Source organism: Saccopteryx bilineata, chromosome 2, assembly GCF_036850765.1.
Source record: "Saccopteryx bilineata isolate mSacBil1 chromosome 2, mSacBil1_pri_phased_curated, whole genome shotgun sequence".
In the NCBI taxonomy this organism is placed as follows: Eukaryota; Metazoa; Chordata; class Mammalia; order Chiroptera; family Emballonuridae; genus Saccopteryx; species Saccopteryx bilineata.
Genome location: NC_089491.1, coordinates 276,219,164 through 276,243,147, shown reverse-complemented (window position 1 = coordinate 276,243,147; position 23,984 = coordinate 276,219,164). Strand labels below are relative to the sequence as shown.

General features: G+C 58.9%; 1 protein-coding gene across 3 annotated transcripts; it reads right to left on the bottom strand.

Moving 5' to 3' along the window:
• Positions 1 to 3,736: 3,736 nt before the first annotated feature.
• Positions 3,737 to 23,984, bottom strand: ULK1 (unc-51 like autophagy activating kinase 1). Of its 3 annotated transcripts, XM_066260862.1 has the most exons (29): positions 23,608 to 23,652; positions 23,333 to 23,425; positions 23,206 to 23,247; positions 21,117 to 21,258; positions 15,316 to 15,348; positions 14,980 to 15,016; positions 14,228 to 14,401; positions 14,069 to 14,142; positions 13,739 to 13,840; positions 12,927 to 12,985; positions 12,759 to 12,841; positions 12,479 to 12,529; positions 12,235 to 12,323; positions 11,905 to 12,055; positions 10,929 to 10,989; positions 10,669 to 10,758; positions 10,152 to 10,277; positions 9,577 to 9,725; positions 9,365 to 9,451; positions 8,740 to 9,008; positions 7,889 to 8,082; positions 7,537 to 7,646; positions 7,289 to 7,432; positions 6,836 to 7,029; positions 6,523 to 6,695; positions 6,323 to 6,441; positions 5,993 to 6,150; positions 5,391 to 5,526; positions 3,737 to 5,310 (listed from the first exon to the last, which is right to left on the bottom strand). In XM_066260862.1, the coding sequence occupies exons 3-29, from the start codon at positions 23,235 to 23,237 to the stop codon at positions 5,258 to 5,260; spliced, it is 3,090 nt and encodes a 1,029-aa protein (XP_066116959.1). In that variant the 5' UTR covers positions 23,238 to 23,247; positions 23,333 to 23,425; positions 23,608 to 23,652; the 3' UTR covers positions 3,737 to 5,257. The 3 variants fall into 3 exon arrangements, with proteins under 3 accessions (XP_066116959.1, XP_066116958.1, XP_066116957.1); XM_066260861.1 differs by lacking the exon at positions 21,117 to 21,258 and having other exon boundaries at positions 11,905 to 11,986; positions 23,608 to 23,984; XM_066260860.1 differs by lacking the exon at positions 21,117 to 21,258 and having other exon boundaries at positions 23,608 to 23,983.

Sequence of the window (23,984 nt, the reverse complement as noted above, 5' to 3'; positions counted from 1 at the left end):
GAGGTATGCTGGGTCAGGCCACGTACAAGAGGCAACTAGGAGTTTGATGCTTCTTGCTCCTCTACACCCCACCCCTGCCTTTCTCTAAATTGATAAAATCTTAAAACCACAGGACTTGCAACTCTCAGATATTTGCAAGAAGAGAAAAGAGAGAGAGAAAAAGAATGGGGGGAGGAGCAGGAAGAAGCATCAATTCCTATATGTGCCTTGACCAGAAAGGAAGCCCAGGGTTTCAAACCGGCAACCTCAGCCTTCCAGGTCAACACTATCCACCACACTACCACAGGTCAGGCATAAATTTTCTTTAAAAATTAATATTTTAGCCTGACCAGGCAGTGGCGCAGTGGACAGAGTGTCGGACTGGGATGCGGAAGGACCCAGGTTCAAAACCCCGAGTTCGCCAGCTTGAGCGTGGGCTCATCTAGTTTGAGCAAAGCTCGCCAGCTTGGACCCAAGGTCACTGGCTCAAGCAAGGGGTTACTCGGTCTGCTAAAGGCCCGCGGTCAAGGTACATATGAGAAAGCAATCAATGAACAACCAAGGTGTCGCAACGAAAAACTGATGGTTGATGCTTCTCATCTCTCTCCATTCCTGTCTGTCTGTCCCTATCTATCCCTCTCTCTGACTCTCTCTGTGTCTGTAAAAAATAATAATAAAATAAAAAATTAATATTTTAATTTATCGTGTTGATATGGTTTCAAGTGTCCTATTTAATATAGCACCCTCTATACACCACATCACACCCCCCATGGCCCATGCAAAGTCTTTCCACCTCCATTTCCCCCCTCCTTTGCCCTCCTCCCCTACCTCCACATCTCCTTTCCCTCTGGCTACTGCTAGAGGGAATATAGATAGGTGTTATGTATTTATATATATTGTCTATATATATATGTTATGTATATATATTGTCTGTATATATGTGTTATGTATATATGTTTTTGGTTAATCCTTCAAAAAAAAAAGACAAATCGGAAGTACTTGACATCCCCTGCAATGTGGGCAAACTTGAAAATATGAGGCTCAGTGAAAGAGGTCAGATGCAAAGGCTACGTGGTCTGTGATATCCTGTGTGTGACATACCCAGAACAGGCGAATCAGAGGCAGAACATAGGTTGTGCATGCTGACAGGGCTCCTCCGGCTCACATTGGGCCTCGTGGGAAAAAGTTTACCTGTGCTAAACGACCTCCCAGGACAGCCTTCCTCTCTGCCGAAGGGAAGAAAGAGCTACCTTCCCAGTTCCAAGGGTGAGAAAAAAATCAATGTCACCTGTGATCTAGTGAGCTCAGGTGGCTGAGCAGCCTTAGGAAGCATCAGGCACCCTCACACAGAGCACCCCACTTGCACATAAAGCATCCCAACACTTGCTCCCTCCTCAACCCCACTGGCTACATCGGGTAATCTTGCATCTCCACTCTACGAAGGGTAAACTGAGGTCTGAGGTTGGAACAGGTGCCCAGGGAACTGCAGTTTGAGGCAGGGTGGGTACTCAAGCCCAGCCCTCCTGGCTGAGGATGCTTCTTGGGTCTAGGCAACTATGAACATGCCAGGAACATGCAAGGGTCTGCAAGGTTGTCCTGTATCACTGGACCCCCAGGCCCCGCACTCCTGGGCCCACCCATCACTGTCAGACTCCTGCACCGGGGATGTTTACCGCAGTTTTTAGTCATAACTGTTAAAACTTGGAAGCACTTGGATGTCATTCAGCAGGTGCATGGCTAAATAAGTGGTGGTACATCAGACAGTGGAATATTATTGAGCCTTAAAAAGAAATGAACTGCCTGACCAGGTGGTAGCACAGTGGATAGAGCATCGGACTGGGATGTGGAAGACCCAGGTTCGAGACCCCAAGGTCGCCAGCTTGAGCACAGGCTCATCTGGTTTGAGCAAAAGCTTGCCAGCTTGAACCCAAGGTCGCTGGCTCGAGCAAGGAGTTACTTGGTTGCTGAAGGCCCGCGGTCAAGGCACATATGAGAAAGCAATCAATGAGCAACTAAGGTGTCGCAACGAAAAATTGAGGATTGATGCTTCTCATCTCTCCGTTCCTGTCTGTCTGTCTCTGTCTATCTCTCTCTCTCTCTCTGTAAAAAAAAATAAAATAAAATAATAAAATAATTTTAAAAAAAAAGAAATGAACTATCATTTAAAAGGGGGGGCTATCAAGTCTTGAAGAGACACAGAGAATATTATTACTTGCTCAGTGAAAGACACTAATCTTAAAAGGCTATATACTGTATGATTCCAACTATATGACCTTCTGGAAAAGACAAAAACTATGGAAATAGGCCTGACCAGGCAATGGTACAGTGAATAGAGCGTCGGACTGGGATGCAAAGGACCTAAGTTCGAAACTCGAAGTCACCAGTTTGAGTGCAGGCTCCTCTGGTTTCAGCAATGCTCACCAGCTTGAGGCCAAAGTCGCCAGCTTGAGCAAGGGGCCACTCGGTCTGCTGTAGCCCCCCTGGTCAAGGCACATACAAAAAAGCAATCAATGAACAACTAAGGAACCACAATGAAGAACTGATGCTTTTCATCTCTGTCCCTTCCTGTCTGTCCCTATCTCTCCGTCTGTCAAACAAACAACTATGGAAATAGTAAAAGATCAGAGATCAGGGTGGGGAATGAACAGGCAGGGCACAGAGGAATTTTATGGCATTGAATCCCATCTGTATAACACTGTAAAGACAGATACACACCATTATACATTTGTCTAAACCCAGAAAAATGTACACTATGGACACTAGGTGATTGCAATGGTTAATGCAGTTTCATCGATTTTGCTCAAACCAGATGAGCAAATGTACCCCAGCAACGCAAGGTGTCAATAGTAGGGGGAATGGAGGAGCGGAGAGGACAGATTATATGGGAACTGTACTTTCTATGCAGCTTTTCTGTAAAAATAAGGTTAATTTAGCAACAGCAAGATGTCATGATTGTCTCCATCCCCTTTGGGCAGTTCTTTGTTACTAAACGGATTAGGAGTCCCACAGAGCGGCCAGGGCAGCACGGGCCTCCGTCCTGCCAGCCCAGCCCTTCCTGTCTGGAGACGAGTGTGGCCTTGGAGGAAGCCAGCCCGGAGAAGGCCCCTGTGACCAGGCTTTGCAGGGCCCCACCTTCACTTCCTCCACTGCTACCTCTCCATGAACTTTTGTTTCATATTGCGGTTAGCCATTTTTAGCAATCTAATGAATCATTTCCAACGCACAAAAACAGTATATAGTTGAACAAATGCAAATCCTACAACTCAGGATTAGAAAGGGGTGCCCCCCAATTCCAAAGAGGCCAAAACATCCCCGGGTGGACATTTCTCCGAAAAAGAACTAGAAATGGCCAATAAGCCCACAGAAAGACGCCCAAGGTCAAGAATCAGAGGAAGACCAGTGCTGGTGAGGATGTGGAGAAGTCAGTCAGGTGAGGACGGAAAGGGCGTGGCTGCTGTGTGAAGTCTGGCGCTGGCTCCTCATAAGTTGTACAAGGAGTCACCACATGACCTGCATTCCCCTCCGAGGTGAACCCCCAGGGAACAGAGAGGCAGGTGTCCCCCGGAGCCCAGGTGAGCAGGATCTGCTGGGACCCGGCCACAAATCCTCAGCCCCTGCCCTGGGGTCCGCTCCTCAAGCTGAGCCCAGCCTGTGTGTAGGGCCATCCAAATGCTGCTGCAGGACATGGGGTGGACAGGGATGAGAAAGCAGGTGCTGGGCCTGAGACAGTGACAAAGCAGTCCTCAGGGACACCAACTCAACAATTCCCCAAGGTTTATTTCCTTAAATTGATATTACACAATTGAACACAATGGGGGGGGGCGGGTAACACACAAAATTCTTTTTTTTGAAGTAGATTGAGAGTTGAGTATGCTGTCTCACGGAGAGCAGGACCGGCTGGTGGCACATACTGGGAGGCACCCAGGACACTCTGTGCCACTAAGTGAGAGACAGGGAAGAAAGCCCCTCCTGTGGAGCCAGCTGACCATAAAGCAATAAATAGGAACACATCCTGTTGCAGCAAGGAAAAAAATGAAATCACTGGTGATGAGAAAATCAAAGTCACAGGGCTTCTTCCAAGTCCAAGCCCGGGCAATATTCAAGTATCACAAACACGCATGGGTCTCTGTCTGGGTCTGTAGTGTAGACTTGACACCCCTGGCCCAGTGCCTGGACTTGCCTGGGCTCCTTCTGCCCTCCTGGGGATACACTCGAGGCAGCTGGGCAGAGCTAGGCAGACCTGGGAAGCCCTCTGGAGCCTGAAGGTGGGTCTCCCTGACCCCTCTGACAGAGGCCAGGACCTTGCAGGGGGTAGGGAAGAGGGAGGAGGAGGGGAGGAGGGATTTCACATCAAAATCTACTGGGAAAGCTGGATGGAGAGGATTTTGCACAAAACACCCCTCCTCCCACCTGCCCATTGTCTCTTGAGGCAGGGGTCCCGCTGTCCTAACAGGGCAGGATGGCAGGACAGTCAGCCAAGCAGGTGCACCTGCCTGCCATGTCCCCCAACTCTTCTAAAACAATGTTTCAAACACCTATGAGTTTTGTTCTTTAAACAAACAAACAAAAAAAGTGCAGAAAAATAAGAAAATAAGACATAAGTAAAGTGTGAAAGACTGCCACATCTGCTCTGGGTTTAGAAAGCTCGGTGCGTCATACAGTGTGTCCCTAAGAGAACATTTAAATAAGATGCTGTGTCTCCCCAAGGGTTGGGCAGCTGGCACAGCAGGGCTATTTATATATGTATATATGTATATGGTATGTACACACGCCTCTAGTACAGCAGCCAGGGCTGGGCGGGCAGTCCCGGTGCCAGTCCACCTGCATAAAGTGCTCGGTGATTCACAAAGCTGGGTGGTGGTCTCGGGGAAGGAGAGGGGCCAGGGGCTCACGCCGTTTCCTGGGTGGGCCCCGGGCAGGTCTGGAGGCTTTGGCTTGAGTGAGGCCCTGCTTGTCTTCAGCAGAGCTTCGCTGGGTGTGGCAGGGGGATGCCCACACGTCCCTACCTGCCCTGGAGGCAGCCGGGGGACTGGCCTGGGTTGAGGTTCTGTGCGGGCCCTCCAGTGCCCTGTAGCCAAGTGCCAGCCAGGGCCTGGGAAATAGTCGTAGCCGGAGACTTGGCTCTGAACACAGGGTGCGGACATCGGCCTTCTCCAGCACCAGGGAGCAGGACCCAGGCTGCAGGCTTGTCCCTCGCAGCCCAACCATGTAATCTGTGGAGAAGGTCCAGCCTCTGGGGATGCAGGCAGGCTTCCAGGAGGTCAGGCACAGATGCTGGTCAGCAGGGCCCGGTGAGCAGGGCCGACAGTCTCCGCTCAATGCACAGCTTGCCTGTGGGAAGAAGGGCCCGTGAGCGTGAGCGTGAGCGCGGCCCTGCCCCCGCCCAACCCCCCAGGTGAGCCAGCACTCACACTTGGCGATGTTCTCCACGTCCGCCTGGTCCGTGAGAAGCTGCTGCAGTCCTTCCATGAGCAGCAGGGCCTTGTGGTAGCGCTGGACACAGTCCTCCCGGCGGTGGAACATCTCGTCCAGGGCGGCTGACTGCACCTGCTCAGCCAGACATCATGGGGGTGTCTAAGCAGATACCCATGTGACAGTGGGCAACCAGGGGCTAACAGGTCGGACCAGCAGCTACCCCACCCCCAGCGTGGTCAGGGGTCACCCCTAGGGAGAAGATAGACTCTTCTAGAACATCTGTTCAGTGTGTGTTTTAAGTCCGTAAGTCGATAGTCCCAGAAACGAGCACTGTCTCTGGGCAGCTCTCTTTGGACAAAAGGACTCTGAAGCCTCGGCCGCCCCGCATCAAGTGAGCAGGGTCTCCACGCTGGGTGCTGGCACCAGTCTCTGCTAAGAGGCTTCACAACCAGCTGGGGAGACTGAGTCTTGGGGAGGTTGTGGCTGGGCCTGGGGCCCACAGGTCGTCTGTCAGTGTGGGGCCTCTTCCCAGCCCAGGAGCCGCCTCTGGAAACCCAGCCAAGTGGTGGCCCTGCCCCCAGCCCGGGGTCCTGCGTACCATGTGCACGGCGTGGCTGAAGATGAGCTTCTCGGCAGTGACGCTCTGGATACGGTCCAGGAGCCGCTGCTTGTCCAGAAAGAAGCGCTGCAGCCGCAGGCTCAGGCCTTGGCAGTACAGCACGCTGGCCTTGTACAGCTCGTTCAGCTTCCGTACCACTACGGCAGGGCAGCCGTCAGCCTGGCCCCTCGCCACGCTCCAAGACGCACATTGCCCTCCTCCCACTACTGCCAGGCTGGCTGCTTAAAGTGGCTCTCCCCATGGTCACCTGCAGTACCTAACCCTGGCCCTGACTTTCACCCTCCCAGGAGCGCCTCGGGGTCCACTCACCCTGCTTCACGGTGGACGACAGGCAGAGCTTGCCGGCCCGGATCTGGTCAATGGCAGTCTGCAGGCCCGAGGACAGCAGCTCGGCCACCTTCAGGTAAAGCACCAGCTGTTCTGCGAAGCTGGAAGCAGCAGAAGCGTCAGGCGGCTGAGGGTCCCCACACCCCAGGCCACCGCCCCGCTGGCCAACCAGGCACACCCACCCCCACTCGCGGCTCAGCAGGCTGATCTGGTCGGCCACCATGCTCTCCTGCAGCTGGTACTCGGGGCCCCCGGCCGCCTCGCTGGCACTGCCCTTCAGGGCGGCAATTTCCAAGACGTGTTGGACGAAGACGAGGGTGAAGCGCAGGCCGTGCAGGATCTCTGTGTGCTCTTGCTGCGGGGACCGGAGCACGTGCTCAGGGGAGCCAGGCCTCTGCTCCAACCCCTTCCCTCCAGCTCGGAGCCCACGTCCGTCACCCAGACCCTGCCAGGGCACACGTGTGACAGCCTTAGACCCCCCCCAATTCCCCTCACCTCCATGAGCGTCTCCTCGGGGAGGTCAGGGGCCTCAAAGGTAACAGCCCCCTCCAGGTTGGCGGCAACAGTGTCAGCGAAGCCACAGCAGTGGCCAGGAGCCAGGACCTCGGGGGCGGCCTCGCTGCAGGCCCCAGATACCAGGTGGCGGGCGGAGGCAGAGCCAGCAGAGCTGAGGGAGCTTGAGGAGCCCACTGTGAGGAGAGGCCCCCATTTAGGACCAGCTCCCACCTCCCTGTGAGCCCCTCCGCCCCGTACGTGACCCTAGCCCTGGTACCACCTTCTCTGAAATGGCTGGGCCTCGGTTTACACTCCTTTCTCCCCTTGAGTGAAGCCCATAGTGGAGGCCATGCCCCTCCAGCCCCACCTGCCATCCTGGGGCACTGAGAGCCTGCACAGGGCCCAGGGAGGCCCCAAGCCCAGGACTCCCGACCCCGCTGTGATGGTACTCACCTGAGAACATCCTACTGCGAGGGCCCTGGGGCGGCGTGGCCCCACTGGGGGGCGAGCCCACAGTGAACACCACAGGGGAGGGGCTGCTAGCTCCCCCAGCGCGGGCACCAGGCTGCAGGCTCCCTCCGAAGCCAGCAGAGGGTGCTGTGAGAAGGCGAGGAGGCGCTGCTCAGGGCCCAGCACTAGGCCTCTGAGACCCCCCCCCCCCCGCCCCACGTCACGCCTGACCCACCGGGGTGCCCACGCACCGATCTCCATGGGCTTCTCGTGCAGGCTGTCAGAGCTGCCCGAGTCCGGGGCCTGTGTCCCAAATGCAGCCTTGAGGAGCAGGTCGGTGAGGCGGCCGGTGCTGAGGGACCTGCAGGGAGAGGTGAGGACGTGATGAGCCGACATGGGGGTCCGGAGGCTGGGCACCAGCCCCCCACAGGCAGGCCCACCCCCATAACCGCTCACTGCCTGCCAGGCACACAGAGCTGCACGTGTACGGGCCGTTCAGTCTTCCTGCCATCCCCGGGGGCAGCTGTCAGCACCCCTCAGATAAGCAGAGGGAGGCTCAGAAGGGGCAACATGGGGGCAGTGGTGGGGGCCCCTCCCACACACCTGCCGAAGGGGCCCTTGGTGTCCTCTGGGGGCCGCAGGCCAGGGCCCAGCTGCTGCCCCTGGAAAGGACCTGCCTCCGAAAGGTCAGGCAGCGTGCGGTTCCGTGGTGGTGTCATGACCACACCCTGCCGGGCCAGGAGGGTCAGCAGGTTCTGGGAGCTGGGGGTCTTGGGGAAGTCGAACACGGGCACAGCCTAGGAGGGGCAAGTGGGGTGCTGAGAACAGCCCCCTAACCAGGGCCTCCGCCACACTGCTGTGAACACCCCACCAGGTCTACAGCCCTGGCCTGAGTCTCTAGAGCCCCAGTCCAGAGCCCCAACCTCCACAACCCTGTCTTTATTTACTTATTTACTTATTTTTATTGTCTCCGTAAGGACTGCCAAGAATTGCCAATGCCGACTACATTTCAAGTCGTCGTGGCAAGGTATCGGGAACTGGCGCCCTGGATGAGCCTCACTGGCTAGGAGGCTGCCAGTGCGTAAAGCTACAACTCCTTCTTTATGGCCAACACCACCCTGCTGGAGGAGACCGCACGTGCACGGGTTGGTGTGCACAAATACAACACCGCAGGGTGGCTGCAGGTTCTGTTCCAACTTCACAGACAGGAAAACTGAATCCGGGGGATGGAATACGTAGTTTTCCTGTGGAGGCAGCCTGGGCTTTCTGGGGCTGTGGACCGCTGGACCAGGGCTGGGGCATCCTCTGCTAAGGGCCACACAGGTGCTTTGGCTTTGGGGGCAGTGCACTGAATGCACTGCCTCTGGATTTCAGGGCCCCCCATCTTGTGGAAGCAGGAGGGGGGTGAGGAGGGGACATCTTGCTTACTGTCCAGAACTCCGGGGACCTATTACCTTGGTGGGGGAGCCCAGGATGGGGGGCAAGGGGTTCCGCTGCAGGAAGTCAGGCAGTTTGGGTGAGCCACGCAGGGGTCGGCAGGACTGCAGTCCATGGGATGACTGTGGGGGGCTGGCCTGCGGGTGGCCGAACACAGCCCCCAAAGGGTCCGTGGGGGGCTTCGGCAGCTTGGGGCGGACGATGTGCAGGTCAGATAGGTTGGGGGCGCTGTGCAGGCGGCAGCCCAGCCCAGCGGCACGGGGAGAGTGCTCAGGCGCAGAGGAACCTGGGTTGGGACAGGGCAAACTGGGTCACAGCACGGAGGGGGCTGTGCAGGCTAGCAGCCCACACGCTGCCCCCAGGCGTGTGTATGGGGGCACCAAGTCCGTTCATTCTGCTTTTGACCCTCTCAGCCACCTGAGGAAACAGGTACAGAGAAGCTGAGACTCTTGCTGAAGGTCACGGAGCACAGAAGGGAGGCATACGGACACTGGAACTGGCCTGACTTCCTACCCTCCTTCTGCTTGTAAGGACCAAGGCCTTGAGAACAAGGAGAGCCCCACCCCAAGCGTGGGGCGGAAGCTGGGTCCTCACCCCTCCCCAGATCCACACCCACGCCCAGAGGGCTAGTGCTACACCTACCTGGACGAGTGGACCTGCCACCCCGCATCTCAGCTCCTTGGGGGGAGGGCACCCCGCTCCAGCCCAGCCGCTCAGGGATGGTTCCGACTAGGAGAAAAGAGGTTGTTTGTCAGCACCAGGTGGAGGTGACATGTCCCGGCTTCATGCTGCCGGGCAGACGCCCAGTCCCACCCCAGTGTAGAGGCTGCACCACCAGTGGTGCATGGACTCACCCTGTGGAGATGGTGTGTAGGGCCGGCCCCCACCCAGGGAGAGCTTCCTGGCCAGGGCGATTCCGTGCTCAGCATGGGATGGGGGTGATGGACTGGCCCGTGCAAAGCCCAGGGGGCTAGTGCTGCCCGACCTGCGGATAGCAGAGGACCTGGGGACAAGAACAGGAGCCTAGGAGTGAGGCCACAGCCCTGCCAGATGGCTCGTCCCCCTCAGCCTCCTAGATGGAGGACAACTAGGAGGCGAGGAGCCCCACTGTGTCCCCAGGGCACCCTTAGGCCCAGAGTCGAGGTGTCACCAGGATGAACATCAGCCCAGAGGCCTTTGTGAATTACAGAAAAGGTGTCCTCTCCTCCTCTCCTGACTGCTATATGTTGTAACTTGCCACAATCGATATTGGTTGTACACTGAGATACTTTATTGACATCTACCAGGCAGCTGTCGTGAACCCAGATGCCGTCTGAGCCGTGCTGTGAGCTGCTTGCACAGCTGTGCATGTGGCTGGCATGGCACCTCTCAAGGGGCAGCAATGGGGTGCTCACTGCAGTCCACGCCTGGCCCCGGGCCCTGCACGCACCGTGGGGTCTGGTACTGCGTGGGCGACTGCAGATTCTGCTCGATGCGCTGGTAGTTGTGCACCTGCGTGGGCACGGGGATGGGAACAGATGCACCGCACCTGCTACTGGAGAACGGGCCAGCCCGGCTGTGAGGTAGACAGATGGGGGGGGTGTCACCGGAGACGGGAAGTAGGCTAAACCCCATACCCAGACCTCTTGTACACACCCAACACTGCCCCATCTGGACACAGGGACTGCTTGAGGTCCACCCCTGCCACTGTGTGTGCAGGTGGCTTCTGGTTAGGACCAGCCATGAGACACACCACAGGAGGGACAGAGAACATCAAGGCCTGCCCAGCTCCTGCCAGCCCTGGGAGCCAGTGCCTTCCGGTCTATAGGCCTAGGAGTGCTGGTGGCACCAGTCCCAGTGGTCCCCACAGCCACCCCCCCCCCAGGACTGTGTTCTCTCACCACAGTCCCTTCTGCTGAATGGCCCATGAGGGCTGGGAGGCCCTTTCCTAGTCCTGGACTCCTTACCCTGAGGGGCTGGGGGAGCTGCTGCAGGGTGGAGATGGAGATGGGGTCCGGCCATGGCTCTCCAGGCCAGCTGAAGCCACCAGTGAGCTCCTGGAAGGGACAGAGCAGATAGGCAGCCAACATTTGCACTGACCCTGGCCCCCTCCTGCTTAGGCAGAGCTGACTTGACCCTCCCTGCACCGCCTGACCCCAGATGGGGCCAAGGAACCGCCTGTGAGAGCCCCTCCCCCCTCCCTGGTGAGGCAGTGGGGTGAGCTTACCCGCTGCACATCAGGCTGTCCGGTGGGGGCTTTCCACTGGCCGCTTCAGTCACCAGGTCACCTGAGGACAAGAGACAGGCAAGGTTGGGCCCAGGCATCTCTTGAATCAGGATGAGTGTCCACTCTGCCCTCCCAGATACCTTATCCAGCATGACGCCCTGACAGCTCCACACACAATTCCAGACACAGCTGGGGGCAGCGGCAGGGCTTAGTGAAACCAGGGTGCCTCTTCCTGTGAAGGAGGGGCCTAGGCTCCATGCTGGGCCCAGCACTCTCATGTCATTCTTCTGTCACTTCTATGGGAACTCCCCTCGCCTGCCTGAACGTCAGTGCTCGTTGGGGAGATGCTGAGGTCCCTATCTTCTCCCAGCCTTCAGCCAAGTCCAGGCCAGGCACCCCACAGCTCCCAGGCTGAGCCCAACTCCTCCTGCAAGACCACGGACCCCACAGCTATCCTGTCTTCCCACTGCACTCCTTACACTGCCTGAGGCTGGCCACAGGGCCTTTCCACCCCACACAAGTGGAGCTGATGCACTCAGTCGGAGTCATTGCTGCTCCTGGGGGACATCCAGAACCTACTCCAACCCACCCCGGGCCCAGGAGTGCCAGCACCCAGAGCTGTGAGAGGCTCTGAGGACCCCAGGACAGGCCTTCCCATCCCAGAGGTCTGAGCAGGTACTCACTCTGGAGAGAATTTCATTATGAGAATGGGAAGGCATGAGGCGCCAAGGAGGAGAAACAGACAGGGTGTGGGTACAGAGGGCAGGGCATGTGGAGAGCGGGCTTGGTCTACTGACCACCCACTGACCACTGGCAAGACTTGCCTTTGACCCTGCAGCCAAGCTGACCTGGAGGGGTAGCTCACAGGAGCCCTCCAGGGGCCCACAGGTGGAGAGGTCTGCAACCACACACACACAGGGTCCCTCTGACATGTCGGCCACGCCAACCCTGACCACACACATGGCAGCCCTCAGACCTGGAAACTGGGCTGGAACCATGACAAAGTCATCGGTGTCACAGGACGAGTCCTTGCTGCTGCCACCTGAGTCCCGGGAGCCCTGCAGGAAGCCCGCGGCGTCGGCTGGGGAGGTCAGCGTCTTCTGCAGCTGCTGCATCTCCCCCAGGGACTGGGTCAGAGGGGAGCCCACTGAGACCTGGCCCAGGCCTGGGTGCTGAGGGGGGCTCAGCCCGCTCTCCCCCAATGGCCGCACCCCCCCTTTCATCTCTGAACTGCCACACCCAGGCCAGGCCAGGACTCCACAGGGATAGCCACACAGCACTGCCACCACCCTGCCCGGGCACTCACCGGCGGGGAGGCCAGGTGCGAGGTGGAGCTGCTGCTGGAGCTGCTGCCCGAGCCAGAGCTCGGGTACGAGGGCACGGGCACAGGTGGGGCTGTGGGGACAGGCAGTCAGGTCCTCTGCTTGTTCTGCAGACCTCACCCCTGCTGTGGACAGCTGCCACCAGCACAGAGAAACCCAGGGACCGAGGAGAGGGGCAGCTCCCACCTCCCAAACATGCTACATGCAGGGGACCCCCGGGAGACTTACACTTCTTCACGGAGGCGCTGGCATCCAGGAAAGGGTGGCGGAAAAACTCATCTACAGGAGAGGGCAGTGAGCAAGCCTTAGGACTCCAACCCCAGGATTCCCGCAATGACGGACCCCCAACCCTGAGCCCCAGGGGGCCCTGGCACCTGTGTGGGCCAGCATCACACCAGGTGCACAGTCAGCCCCAGCGGGAGCTCCTTACGTCTGGCCCAGGCCCACCCGCCTGGTGTGGTTTCCCAGCACAGCCTCCCCCGCAGCCAGGGCCACTGGGCAAGCTCACCGAAGTCCATGCGGTCCTTGTGGTTGCGCTGCAGCAGGGCCAACAGCAGTTGCCTCAGCGGGGCTGAAGTCTCCCGAGGGATGCTGGGGGCCAGAGGACAGACAGGTCAGCCTGGCTGGGAGCGGGGCTCTGCAGGGGTAAGGGCCGCAGCCAGGGGAGGGGACTTACGTGGGCACCAGGGTCTTGTTCTTCTCGTAGAAGAGGCGGAGGTCCTGGGGACTGCTGGCCTGGTGGGGAGGGGATGCTGGTCTAAGGAACCTGGTGGCACTGGGCAGCTGCTCTGCTCCCTGAGGTCACTCGGCCAGGACCAAGTGCCCGTGCACATGTCCAAGGACGGGCCTGCCCTGCCCCCGTCAGGAGGAGGAGTGTGGGGAGCACAGGGCAGCCACGTGGCCATGCCGTCTGAAGCAGCAGCTGGGCCTGGGACACCAGGCACCTGGTGTGACTGGTTGTTTGCTCCTTGAAATTCAGGAGTGGCTCATGCCCCCACCCTTGAAAAGCTCAGCCTTCTGGTTGGCAGTGTGTCCCGTGAGGATACACCTTTCATACCTGTCCCCTCACTACACTGCCGAGTGCCAGCAGACACCCTTCCAGGACTGGGTGCAGCCGAGACCAGGACAGCACCCAGCCTCCTCGGCTGTCATGCCAGTGGGAACAGCCTTCTGCGCCTCCCGCAGAGAAAATGCAGACTTCAGGGTGAGCTGACCATGCAGCCGAGAGCCACCGGCTGGTCCACGCAGTTGCTATAGGACACGCAGGCCTATGGGGCACAGTCCCACCTCAGAGCTGGCCTTCCCAAATGTGGGGCACACCCCAGAGCTTGGGGTCCTGACACCACTTAGTGGGTCACACTGGCACTGAAATGGGCAGGAGGGAGACCATTAACTTGTTTCGGATGGACACAGACACACAGATGCGCCCTGGAATAGAGGGCTGGTGAAGGAGGGTGCAACCCAGTCCACCCGCCAGCCCCTGCCCACCTGGAAGGGCGCTTTCCCTGTCAGGCACTGGTATACGATTGTGCCGATGCTCCACAGATCCGCCTTCCCATCGTAGTGTTGGGACATGATGACCTCGGGGGCCTGTAAGGTGACAGACAGCAACACGGGTCAGCGCCACAGCAAGAGTGGACACAGAGTGTGCACTGACTGAGTCTGATACCAGCCAATCAGGACAGACACCAGCCAGGTGTGAACCAATCACCACAGACATGACATGGTGGGAAACAAGGGGACAGCCACACTGACCAACTACTGAGTGAGGCCACAGGGAGGGCAGCAGGGCAGGGGGGAGGGCGGGTGCCCACCTACCATGTACATGGGGGAGCCGCAGAGCGTGGCCGCCATCATGTTGCTCTGCAGGTACCGGGCGAAGCCGAAGTCAGCTGCAGGCGAGGACAGACATGTGAGCAGGGCAGCTGCGGGCCCCAGCCTCCCCATGCCTGCGGGCCCCATGGGCCCCGGCCTCACCGATCTTGACACGGATGTTGTTGGGGTTGGCACGGCGCCCGCCGGGGTTGGACAGCAGGATGTTCTGGGGTTTCAGGTCGCGGTGGATGATGCCCTTGCTATGCAGCAGCCGCATGGCGCCCGCGATCTGCTGCAGGAAGAGCCGGATGGTGTCCTCGCTCAGCGTCCGCATTGCTGTGGGGATATAGGGACCTCACAAACCCTCCCTGTGGGGGGACTCGCTCCCTGCCAAAAGCTCCCGAGGGCTGTGGGCCCCCATCACTCACACTGCAGGTACGTGCTCCTGTCCAGCCTGTAGTTGCCTTGGGCTCTCCCCACATGCCACCCGCCTAGCTCTGGCCTGATCAGCATCACACCCCACCCAGCAGCCCCCTGTTGCTGTCTGGCTCCTACCTCTGCTTAGGGCACCTCTCAGCATCTCCTTAGGGTGGGCCCACAGCCTGTGGCTTTGCAATGAGCCCCGGGGCCTGGCCCTCAAGGAGAAGAGACTGAACAAAATGACAGGTGGACAGGCAGAGCAGCCAGCCATGTACCCTAGGGACCCTGCAGGCCCAGGAGCCACCTGGAGGGCACCGCATCCTGGCGGAGCATCTCTAGACCAAGTCTGCCCTGCGGGGCCCTCCCTGATGGTTCCTGACCCCTTCATTCTTCCCTGGCAAGCACCAGAGGGACGGGAAGACCAGCGGCCACCATTTAGGCTGGGTCAGGGTGCGCCTGGGTGTGCCGCCCACCGGCTATAGTATGCCACTCACTGTGCAGGTAGTCAGCCAGGTCCCCGCCGTTACAGTACTGCAAAAGACCAACATGCCTGGTCAGCAGCCGGGCACACCCTCCAGCGCAGCCCAGGTCTCCCCACCATGCTACATCTGCACCAGCTGCCGTCGCTCCTCCCTAGAGCAGGTGTCCTTTGCAACCCATGCTTGCAGAAAAGCTTCAACAGGGGCACTCCCCACTCCTCAGTCACCGACCAAGACTACTGGGGTGCCTGGCATGGTGGCTCTAAGCCCTCAGACACATGACACGAACAGTGTAGCCTGCCCTGCCCCAGGTGACAAGGGGTCCTTATAGCCAGGCCTGCAGGGACTCACCTCCATGACCAGGTAGACGGAATTGGCCATTTCCTGCAGGACACAGAAGAGGCAGTGAGGTGAGGGAAGCGCCCCCTGGGGAGCCTGTCTCAGCCCTGCATGGCCTGGGCATTGGGAACCCTGAACACACCACCTGGGCTATAGGCAGGCACGGCCAGGGAGTGTGGACACCAGCTGCCCTGGGGCCTGCATACCAGGGCTTAGCCAGTTGGTCAGTGGCAGGGAGAGAGGATGTCTGAGAGCCAAGTGGGCTTTGGTGTTTTGGTTTTGAGATCATTCACTTGAGTGACAGGAGTGGCAGCCAGTCAGAACACCTATCTGTCAAGCCTGGAGAATGGGCCAAGGTCCCAGGAGAGGTGTCAGAGGGGTGTGTGTACTCCACTTCCCTCAGTTGCCCAGGTCTCTGTCAAGGTCAGGGACAGACCGGGCCCCGAGATTTGATCGGGGCTCAATTTCCATTCTGAGTGATATGCAAGTCCTGGCAGAGTGGGCCCACTCAGTGGGAGACCTAGGCCCCTGAGAAGGGACATGGCCAGGGTGTTTGAGGGCCTTGACCCTCAGGCTTGGTTCCAGGCTTCAGAATCAAAGATGCTAATAGAATTATAGGCGGGCACTGATAGGCCAGTGTCTGGCTTGGCCCTCTGCCACTCACAGTGTCAAGGTGCCATCAGCATCCTCAACTCAGTCTGCCCCATGAGACAGAGAAGTCAGAGCCCAGGCCAGCCTCACAAGGTCCTGTGCCACCCGAGAGCTGTCCCAGATTACAGGGCACTTCCTCCCTGAGGCAACCTTCTCCAGGTCACAAAGGAGTAAACCGAGGCCTGATAAGCCATGTCAGACGGGCAGATGGAGTATGAGCCTCTGCTCTCCTGTTGACAGCCCCCAACTCGTTCCCAGGTGGATCTCCCTAACTGAGGGGGCTTGCCAGCACCAGAAATGCTAGGCCTGGAAACCAGGAGGCACCCCCTCCGCACCCCAGCACCAAGCCCATCCCCATCTCCACAGGCGGTGCTGGCTTCCAGCCCCCTCAGCGAAGGGAGCCTGTGCGCGGGCCCCAAAGCATCCTGGACCCATGGGGTCCTTGGGAGGAATGAAGGTGGGAGCCACAGAAGGGACATTTCTCAGCAGCCTTCCAGGGAGGCCTGACACCCAGCAGTGGGCCACCACTGTCCACCCCCTGCTCAGATCCCAGGGATGCCCCTGCTCCCTACCCGGCAGGACAAAGGACCCCTGCTCAGGCCCTGCCCCAGGAGGTCGGGGTCTGGCCTCACACACACACCCAGTGGGTGAGACGCAGGGACACAGAGCCCCTAGTGACTGTGGGAATGTTAAGTGTTACCCCTCACCCACCCAAGACCCCAGTGCTCCACAACAGAGCAGTACTGTGTCTAGGGTGAAGACGCCTCAGGAGCAGGCAGAGATGTGGCTGTGCACCCCAGGTGTGAGGCTGACACTAAAACCCCTTGGGGCCTAGCACCCGGGGACAAGCAGGCCTGTGTCAGCACACCCCTCCTGGCATTTCCAGGCCCCTCACTTGGGGCGCGTCCCAGCAGGGATGCATAAGCCTTGGAGGGGGTGTGCTTCATCCACACGGGCAGGCATCAGCCCAGCCTGCCCGGCCCTGCAGCAGAGAGACCGCCTGAAAGCCCAGCCCTCCAGGCCAGCTGAGGGACCCAGATAACATGGGGTCAGGTACAGAAGCAACCCATGTCACCCCATCACATGAAAGCTAGGGCGGGCCCAGGCATAGGAGCAGGGTGCAGGGGAGGTAAGGGGGAGACAGAAGGACCAGGATGGAGAGGATGGTGATGGCGGGAGGCAGGGGAAGCTCTCTGGCCGAGGACCCAGCAGAGGGCGCAGTACGGTGCCAGAGATAAGGACCCAAAAATAACCCAGAGACTGAAACACCCAGGCCACCTGCTCCCTCGCCAGCCATCACTTTGACCGTGACCACCTCCAGTGAGATGCTGAGCATGGTCCCAGAGCTCCCAAATGTACTCCTCCCCACTGAGCTCCTGGGGACACTGCGAACACATTTGTCCTGCGAGGCCCAGTGAGGCTGAGCCCCTGGCCCTGGGCCACACAGCTGGAGGGCAGAACAGCGGCTGGGCCCAGACCTCCAGCTCTTGCCTGTCTTCCTGACAGTTGGCTCTCTAGGAAAGCCCCAAACTAACCCACCAAGCCAGAACAGGCGGGGACAAAGTGACAAAGACAGGCAGGCAAGACGTAAAGAATCACAGCTTCTACCCCCACTGAGTACCCCTAGTGGAAAGGAGTCATCCACTAGGACTGCCAGGGACATCCCACACCACCCAAGGGCTGCTGGCTGGGAGGTGCACACCCCACTGCCTCCAGGGCCACCCCAAGAACTCAGGACAACCTCCCCCAGAAAGGAGGACCCTGTGGCAGAGTGACAAGAGTTGGCTCCCCATACGGGCCCCACCCTCATCCCATACTTCAGCCAGGGCAAGCTCCCACGGCCCTGCCCCACAGGTCTACTGGCTCACTGCTCCTAGAACTCACTCTGCCCTAGGCCCTCCCCCTCCCTCCAGAGGTCACCACTTGTTACCCCCAGTAGACCATCCAGAAGCCTCCCTAGGGCTACTCAATCCCTCAGTAAGCAGGAAGTCAGAGGTTCTTGGCCACATGGGGCTGTGGAGGGTCCAAGCTCCTGTCCTCCCTCTGATCTCTGTCCCTCAGCCCGGGGTCACTCAGTAGAGACCTGCGCACCCCCCTCTCTGAGCCCAGCAGGACCTCAAGAGTGAGGCAGGTCAGAGGCAAGAGCACAGCCTTCAGGCCTGGGGAGACCCAGGAGACCCACTGCCCTGGGAGGGAGGACAACTTCAGACAGGTCCCTCCTGGCTGGGGCTGAGTCTCAGCCTGTGACCTGGGCCCTTGGAGGGTTGTGTGTGCTAACTCCATCAGCCCACGAGCCCAGGTCACTTCGCAGATGAGATGAGGACACTCACCCAGGCCAGCTGCAGTGTGTCCTCACCTCCCCCACACACACCACCCCCAAACCCATGCCAAGCTAGGGACTAGGAGAACGTGAAGCCCAGCCACGAGGCTGCAGCGTCTCCTGGCTGGCCGGGTGCTCCAGCAGGGAGGCTTCGTGCCCATGCAGTCACTGTACTGCCTGGCTGGTGTCCTTCACCCCTCCCCAGGGAAGCAGCTCTCTAGTCCCCCTTGGCATGGAGGGAGAGGTCAGCATGGCCTTGTTGGCCACACCTGACCTGCTCTGGCCACAGCTGACCTGCTCTGCCCAGCCCGCTGCCCACCCAAATCCTGGCCAGACCTCGGGTTCCACCTCCGCCTGCCCCCGCTGGTGCTAAATTTGGTTTTCACAAGCTACGCTGGAGACTGAGTAAGGACTGACTGGGCACCAAGCACCAAGCCAGCACCTTGGGACTCAGTCGAGACTCAGTCCAGACACTTGAAAGAACCAGGACTTCTTCCTGTAGCTCCTAATGACTGCTGGGGTCCCAGAGAGGGTACACTTTCCGGAAGGGGCAGATACTCTCGTCCTCAGGTGGCTAGTTCTCGTCACATTATTATTGGTGACCACATAGGTGACCAAGGAAGGGTCCCATCAGACCCTGCGAACACCCTGATCTCACCCTCAGTGCCGTGGTCATTCCCCTCACACCCTTCGACCCTAGCACAGGGCAGCACAACCTCCTAGCCTGCTTAGGGGAGAAAGTGGGCAGAGAAAGGGCATGTGATGCTGCCCTTGGCACTCAGCTGGCAAGGGGCAGGTGTCGCAGAGCTGCGCTGGCACCTGGAGTCCTGACTCCTCTGTGCACCCCCCAAGGGAGGGCCAAAAAAGCAAAGCCTTTAAAGGAATGAAATGAAGCCCTTCCACTTCATGGGGGCTGGGGGGCAGGGCCGGTTTGGGCGTTGGGCACGTAGGAGGCTGCCCAGCCCGGGCGTTAAGGTGCTTTACTTAATAGGATCCCAGGTCCTCCCTTAGTGAGCCCACTGTCTGGTGACCCGGGGCTGGCCCGGTGGGCGGCAGGTGCTGACCTAGTTAACTCTTCGCAGCTGGCTATCTTGGCTCCAGAAGGTGGCAAAGGCCACAGGCTGGCAGGGACGAAGCTGTTCCTGCCCCTGGCTGGGCTCTCGTGACAGCTCCCTGAGGGAAGAGACACTGGCCCACCCCGAGGAATTAGGGCCCCTGCCTGCCTCCAGGAAGCCTCCTTCAGCTGCCCGAGTGCCAGCGGCTCTTGGGGGCTGGCAGCCCGGCCTGCCCTCTCCAGCACTTCTCCCCCAACCCTGGGCCAGCCCGACTTGGAAAAGGCAGGCACCACCACGTTCACAGGAGGCCAGAGCTGGTGCGATCCCTCGAATAACATAAGAGCCTACACATTTTTGCAAGACCCCCAAACCCAAGCAACACAGATTTGTTGCAAACGCTCACAGCGGCTCTGTCCCAGGCATGCCCAGCACACAGCTCCCTGTGCAACGCTGAGGGACACACCGTGGGCATCCAGGATGCCGGCAGGTGGCTGAATGGGGGGCAAGTATCCACAAAGGGCAGGCCGGGGTCCCTAGCAGGGAAGAAAGCAGCCAGACTTCTGGGGGGCTAACCAAGTTCTAGTTCTTACCTCAGCAAGTCGGACACAGCAGCCCCTTCACTAAGCATTTTGTAATCTGCTTTTGGCCCTGTCCGGCGCGTATTATAATTTAAAACTTTAAGTTAAAAGAAATAGCCAAAACAATAACACAACTTTGGAGGCAATTTCCAGAACTGCCAGGACACTGGGCCCACTCACAGGCCCCTGACTTGGAAACCGGTACCATGGGCTTCAGTGCTGCTGGCATCCCGCCCCCCTAACGCCTGCCTGAGCCACAGTGTCCCATCATCAGGAGCCAGGGGTCTGGAAAGAGCAAGGCCAAGGGCTGGCATTGTCCTGAAGGCCCCAAAGGAAGGCAGGATACTCCTCTTGACCACAGTCTTCACTGACCATAACCCACAAGCCTGGCTGGCTCTGCCTGCCGGCGGGGATGAATGAGTCACATACAGCTGTAGGAACCAGCTGGATGGTGTGCTGGCCTTAGGAGCGGGAGGAGTCACTACTGGCCAGGCCCACAGGTATAGCCCCTCTTTCCAGGGCTTAATAAGCAGGGCTGGTCCTGGCTGCACAGCCATATCCCAGTTCCTGCGATGGCTTCTCTTCTTGGGCAAGAGCACATCCAGACATTGCGCACACACACAGGGTGAAACCACCCCTCCACCCTCAACAGAAAGCCAGCGGCTCCGGCTACCTCCTCACAGGTCTTGGAGTCTGAGAACTGAGTGCAGGGGGCCCACCTCCGGGCAACTCACATCATCCTGACAAATGTTCCTATTCCACAGGCCAGCAGAACAAAGCAACCTCCACAGACAAAAAAACAACCTGCCGGGATTGGGATTGGGATTGGGATTGGGATTGGGATTGGGGGAGGGCGGTGTTTGCCATCTATAATGGAAGGGCTTTCCTTAATGTATAAAGAGCCCCTACAAGGTCAACAATACTAGTGAACATAGATGTAAACACTTAACATATGGACTCAAATTGTCATCACAAACACCCCAGAAGGCAGGTGTCTACCATGTCACACCTGACACTGAGGCAACAAGAGGCTGAGTAACTTGCCCCAGGTCACGTAGGTAAGTAAAAGGCGGAGAAAGGCAGTATGGTTTAGGGCCTATGACATTAAGTATGGTACCATCCAGCCTCATGAAAAAAAAAAAAAAGAATGGAGGGCAGGCAGTTGCCCTAACATTCACACGCATGGGGGACATGCTGAGACTCACTCACAAGAAATGAAGACAGAGTTGTAAGAGATGCCCTTCTCCATCTCTCAGATGGGCCAAGATGAATGTCCATCACCGAGCTGGCGGGGGAGGGAGGGGACAGGCCCTCCCACAGGCAGTGCTGCTGCGGGTCCAGGGTCTGGCCTCTACGGAGCACAATATGGCAACTGTCCCAAACTAAAAGTGCACATCCCTCTTACCCAGGGGTTCTACTTCTAGGAATCCACCCTGTGGGGGGCACACACAGCAAAGAGGTGTGCAGGGATGGTCAGAATCACCTGATGTCCCATCGGCGAGGGGCTTTGCAAGGTCAGCGATGGGATAAGGGGTGACAGACCACCACAAAGCTGCAGCCACAACCACAATGACAGTGAACACTCACAAAGTTATCTACTGTACCCTGTTTCAACCTAACAACTCCATGGTCTCTGTCTTAGAGGAAGAGATAGAGGCAGAGGGATTAAGACAGTTGCCCAATGATACACAGCTAGTTTACACGGCAGAGCCAGTACTGGAACTATAGGTAGGTCTGGGCTCTGAACCACTGGGCTTACTGGTTAAATGTATTAAACTCACAGAAAGAATATAGGGGTAGTTCATCCCATATGGATTAGAATGGTGCAGAACAGAGGTCGAGGCATGGTGGGGAAGGGGGCATGTAATTGTCTGCCGTCTCCATGCTGCCCTGCAGAGACCCAGAAACAGCCAATGTGGATGTGGCCCCTCTGGGGGCGAGATGCGGCTCCATCGGGACAGGGACAGGAGTTACCTTTTTCCATGTCCCCTTTTATATTGTTTCTTTTTCTTTTCTTTTTTAAGAGCCAAATCACTTTCTACCTATTTTTAAGAGATGGTTTCTTTTCCTGGGTCCCAGACAGGAGTCTAAGGACTCAGGGAACCGCCTCACACCCCAAGGGGGCAAACACCAAGCCTCAGCTGAGGGGAGAGGCCACGCTGGCCTCTAAGCACTTCCTGTGGGGGAAGCTGCAGGGCTGCCAACCCTGGAGGAAGTGGCACTGCCCACAACCAGGTGTGTGGCCCAGCGGGACTGGGGAAGGGGAAGGGGGAAAGAAGGAGGGAAGAGGAGGACAGGCAAGGGGGAGGAGACAGAGGAGGAGGAGGAAAGGGGCCAGGTACCCCCTAGACCTGAGTCCTCCCCATGTCACCTCACGCCATGCCACAGCCCCCAAGGCCACAGCCCAGCTCTGAAGGGGGGAGGAGAGAACAGAGGAGGAGGGAGGAGGCCACCAAAACACAGACAGCCAGGCTGGGAACTTCCCCTCAGCCAGGGGCTGGTCCCGTGGCCTCAGTAAACAGGTTTCAAAACCATTAGTCAGCACTTTGGCCAGGAGATCGCAGCCTCAGGTTCCCAAGTCCCCAAGCTAACGTCTAGGGTCCCGAACCCCAGCTGAGGCTGGCCTCCAATGCCAGGCCCTGGAGGGAGTGGGGGAACCTCACTGCTGCCTTCTGGGACAGCTAGGTCTGAGGTGGCCTCAGCAAACAGGCAACCATCTCCCTCTAGCCCTGGGTGTCTGGCCCCAACTGCGGGCAAGAAGGAATCTCCTGTGGCCCCTCCCTTCCCCCAGTCTGACGCAGGGAGAGACTGGCCAATGCCAGGCCCTGGAGCACTGTCAACAAACAATAGGCCTGCCCAGACAGGTGGGCCAGGCTGGCAGGATTATTACCCGGGGCCTGGGCTGGTGATGCGACTCCCGGGTCCCGGCCACCAGGTCAGACCTGAGAGCCAGGCTCTATAGCCAGCCAGGCCTTACTGGGCCAGAGGAATAGTGATCCTGTGGCCCTGGCAGCCCTTCCACGGTCAGGCAGCCTGGGAATGGTAAGGTGGGCACTATCACAGCACGCCTAGAGGAAGCCAGGCTGATGACAGGGTCTCCGGGTTCCCCAGTTCCCTGTTAATCCAGATGGAGTGACCCAGCTCCTTCCTCCAACATAAGCCGCTGGCCTAGAGCCATCCACCACCGACCAGGGTCTCCAGTGCCCGGCTGGCCTGGCATCCAAGCCCCTGGGGCCTAAGGCTGAACGCACTCCCTGCCCACCAGGACCATGAACACAGCCGGACAGAACCAGCTTACCTGGAAGTCGTACAAAGCCACGATGTTTTCATGTTTCAGTTCCTAGGACAGAAATCCAAGTTTCCTGTGAGCAGACAGCTCACTCACCCACCAGCCTGTCCTCTCCTGCGACCCCGTGCCCACTCACCTTGAGAATCTTGATCTCCTTCCCCAGCAGCGTCTGGGACTTGGCGAGATTCTTCTTGTTAATGCACTTGACCGCGACCTCCAGGTCGTGCTTCTGTGAACCCAGCGGGATGTTTGTCAGAAGCAAGCCGCGAACCGGGGACCCCTCAAAGGCCGCCCCGAGTCCAGGGAAGCACATGGGGCGAGCCCGGGCATTGAAGATCCCCCCCCCCCGGGGCGTGAGGGAGGGGGAACCCAGGTGAGAGGTCCCCGGGGTCTGGGACCCGCCGCCCTCACCTCCCGGTGGCGCCCCTTGAAGACCACTGCGAAGGCGCCGTGCCCGATCAGGTCCTTGCGCGAGAACTCGAACTTGCCCACGGTCTCCAGGCCGCCGCGGCCGGGCTCCATGGCGCGGGCCGGGCGGGCCGGGCGGGCAGGCCGGGCTCAGGCGGCGGCGCGGGCCGGGGGCAGGGGGCTGGGGGCGCGCGCCATCGGGCAGGCCAGGCCCCCTCCCAGCCCGGCCGCTGATCCAGATCCCACTTTTCTCCGACCCGGTCCTGATTCGGTCTCCGACCCGGTTCCGACTGGGTCTCTGACTCTGGCTCTGGCCCCGGCGGGGAAACAAAAGAGTCGCGGCCGCAGGGCCCCAGAGCCTGAGACGCCCGCGCACGCGC

What these genes read in the sequence shown, in the direction of transcription:
- ULK1 (XM_066260860.1), bottom strand. Translation starts at nt 23,718, where the DNA reads ATGGAGCCCGGCCGCGGCGGCCTGGAGACCGTGGGCAAGTTCGAGTTC. An exon ending in CCGTCTACCTGGTCATGGAG is followed by an intron (nt 15,017 to 15,315) that starts GTGAGTCCCTGC and finishes GGTCTTTTGCAG; the next exon opens with TACTGTAACGGCGGGGACCT. An exon ending in CAGCGCCTCCGTGAAGAAGT is followed by an intron (nt 12,324 to 12,478) that starts GTAAGTCTCCCG and finishes CTGTCCCCACAG; the next exon opens with CCCCACCTGTGCCCGTGCCC.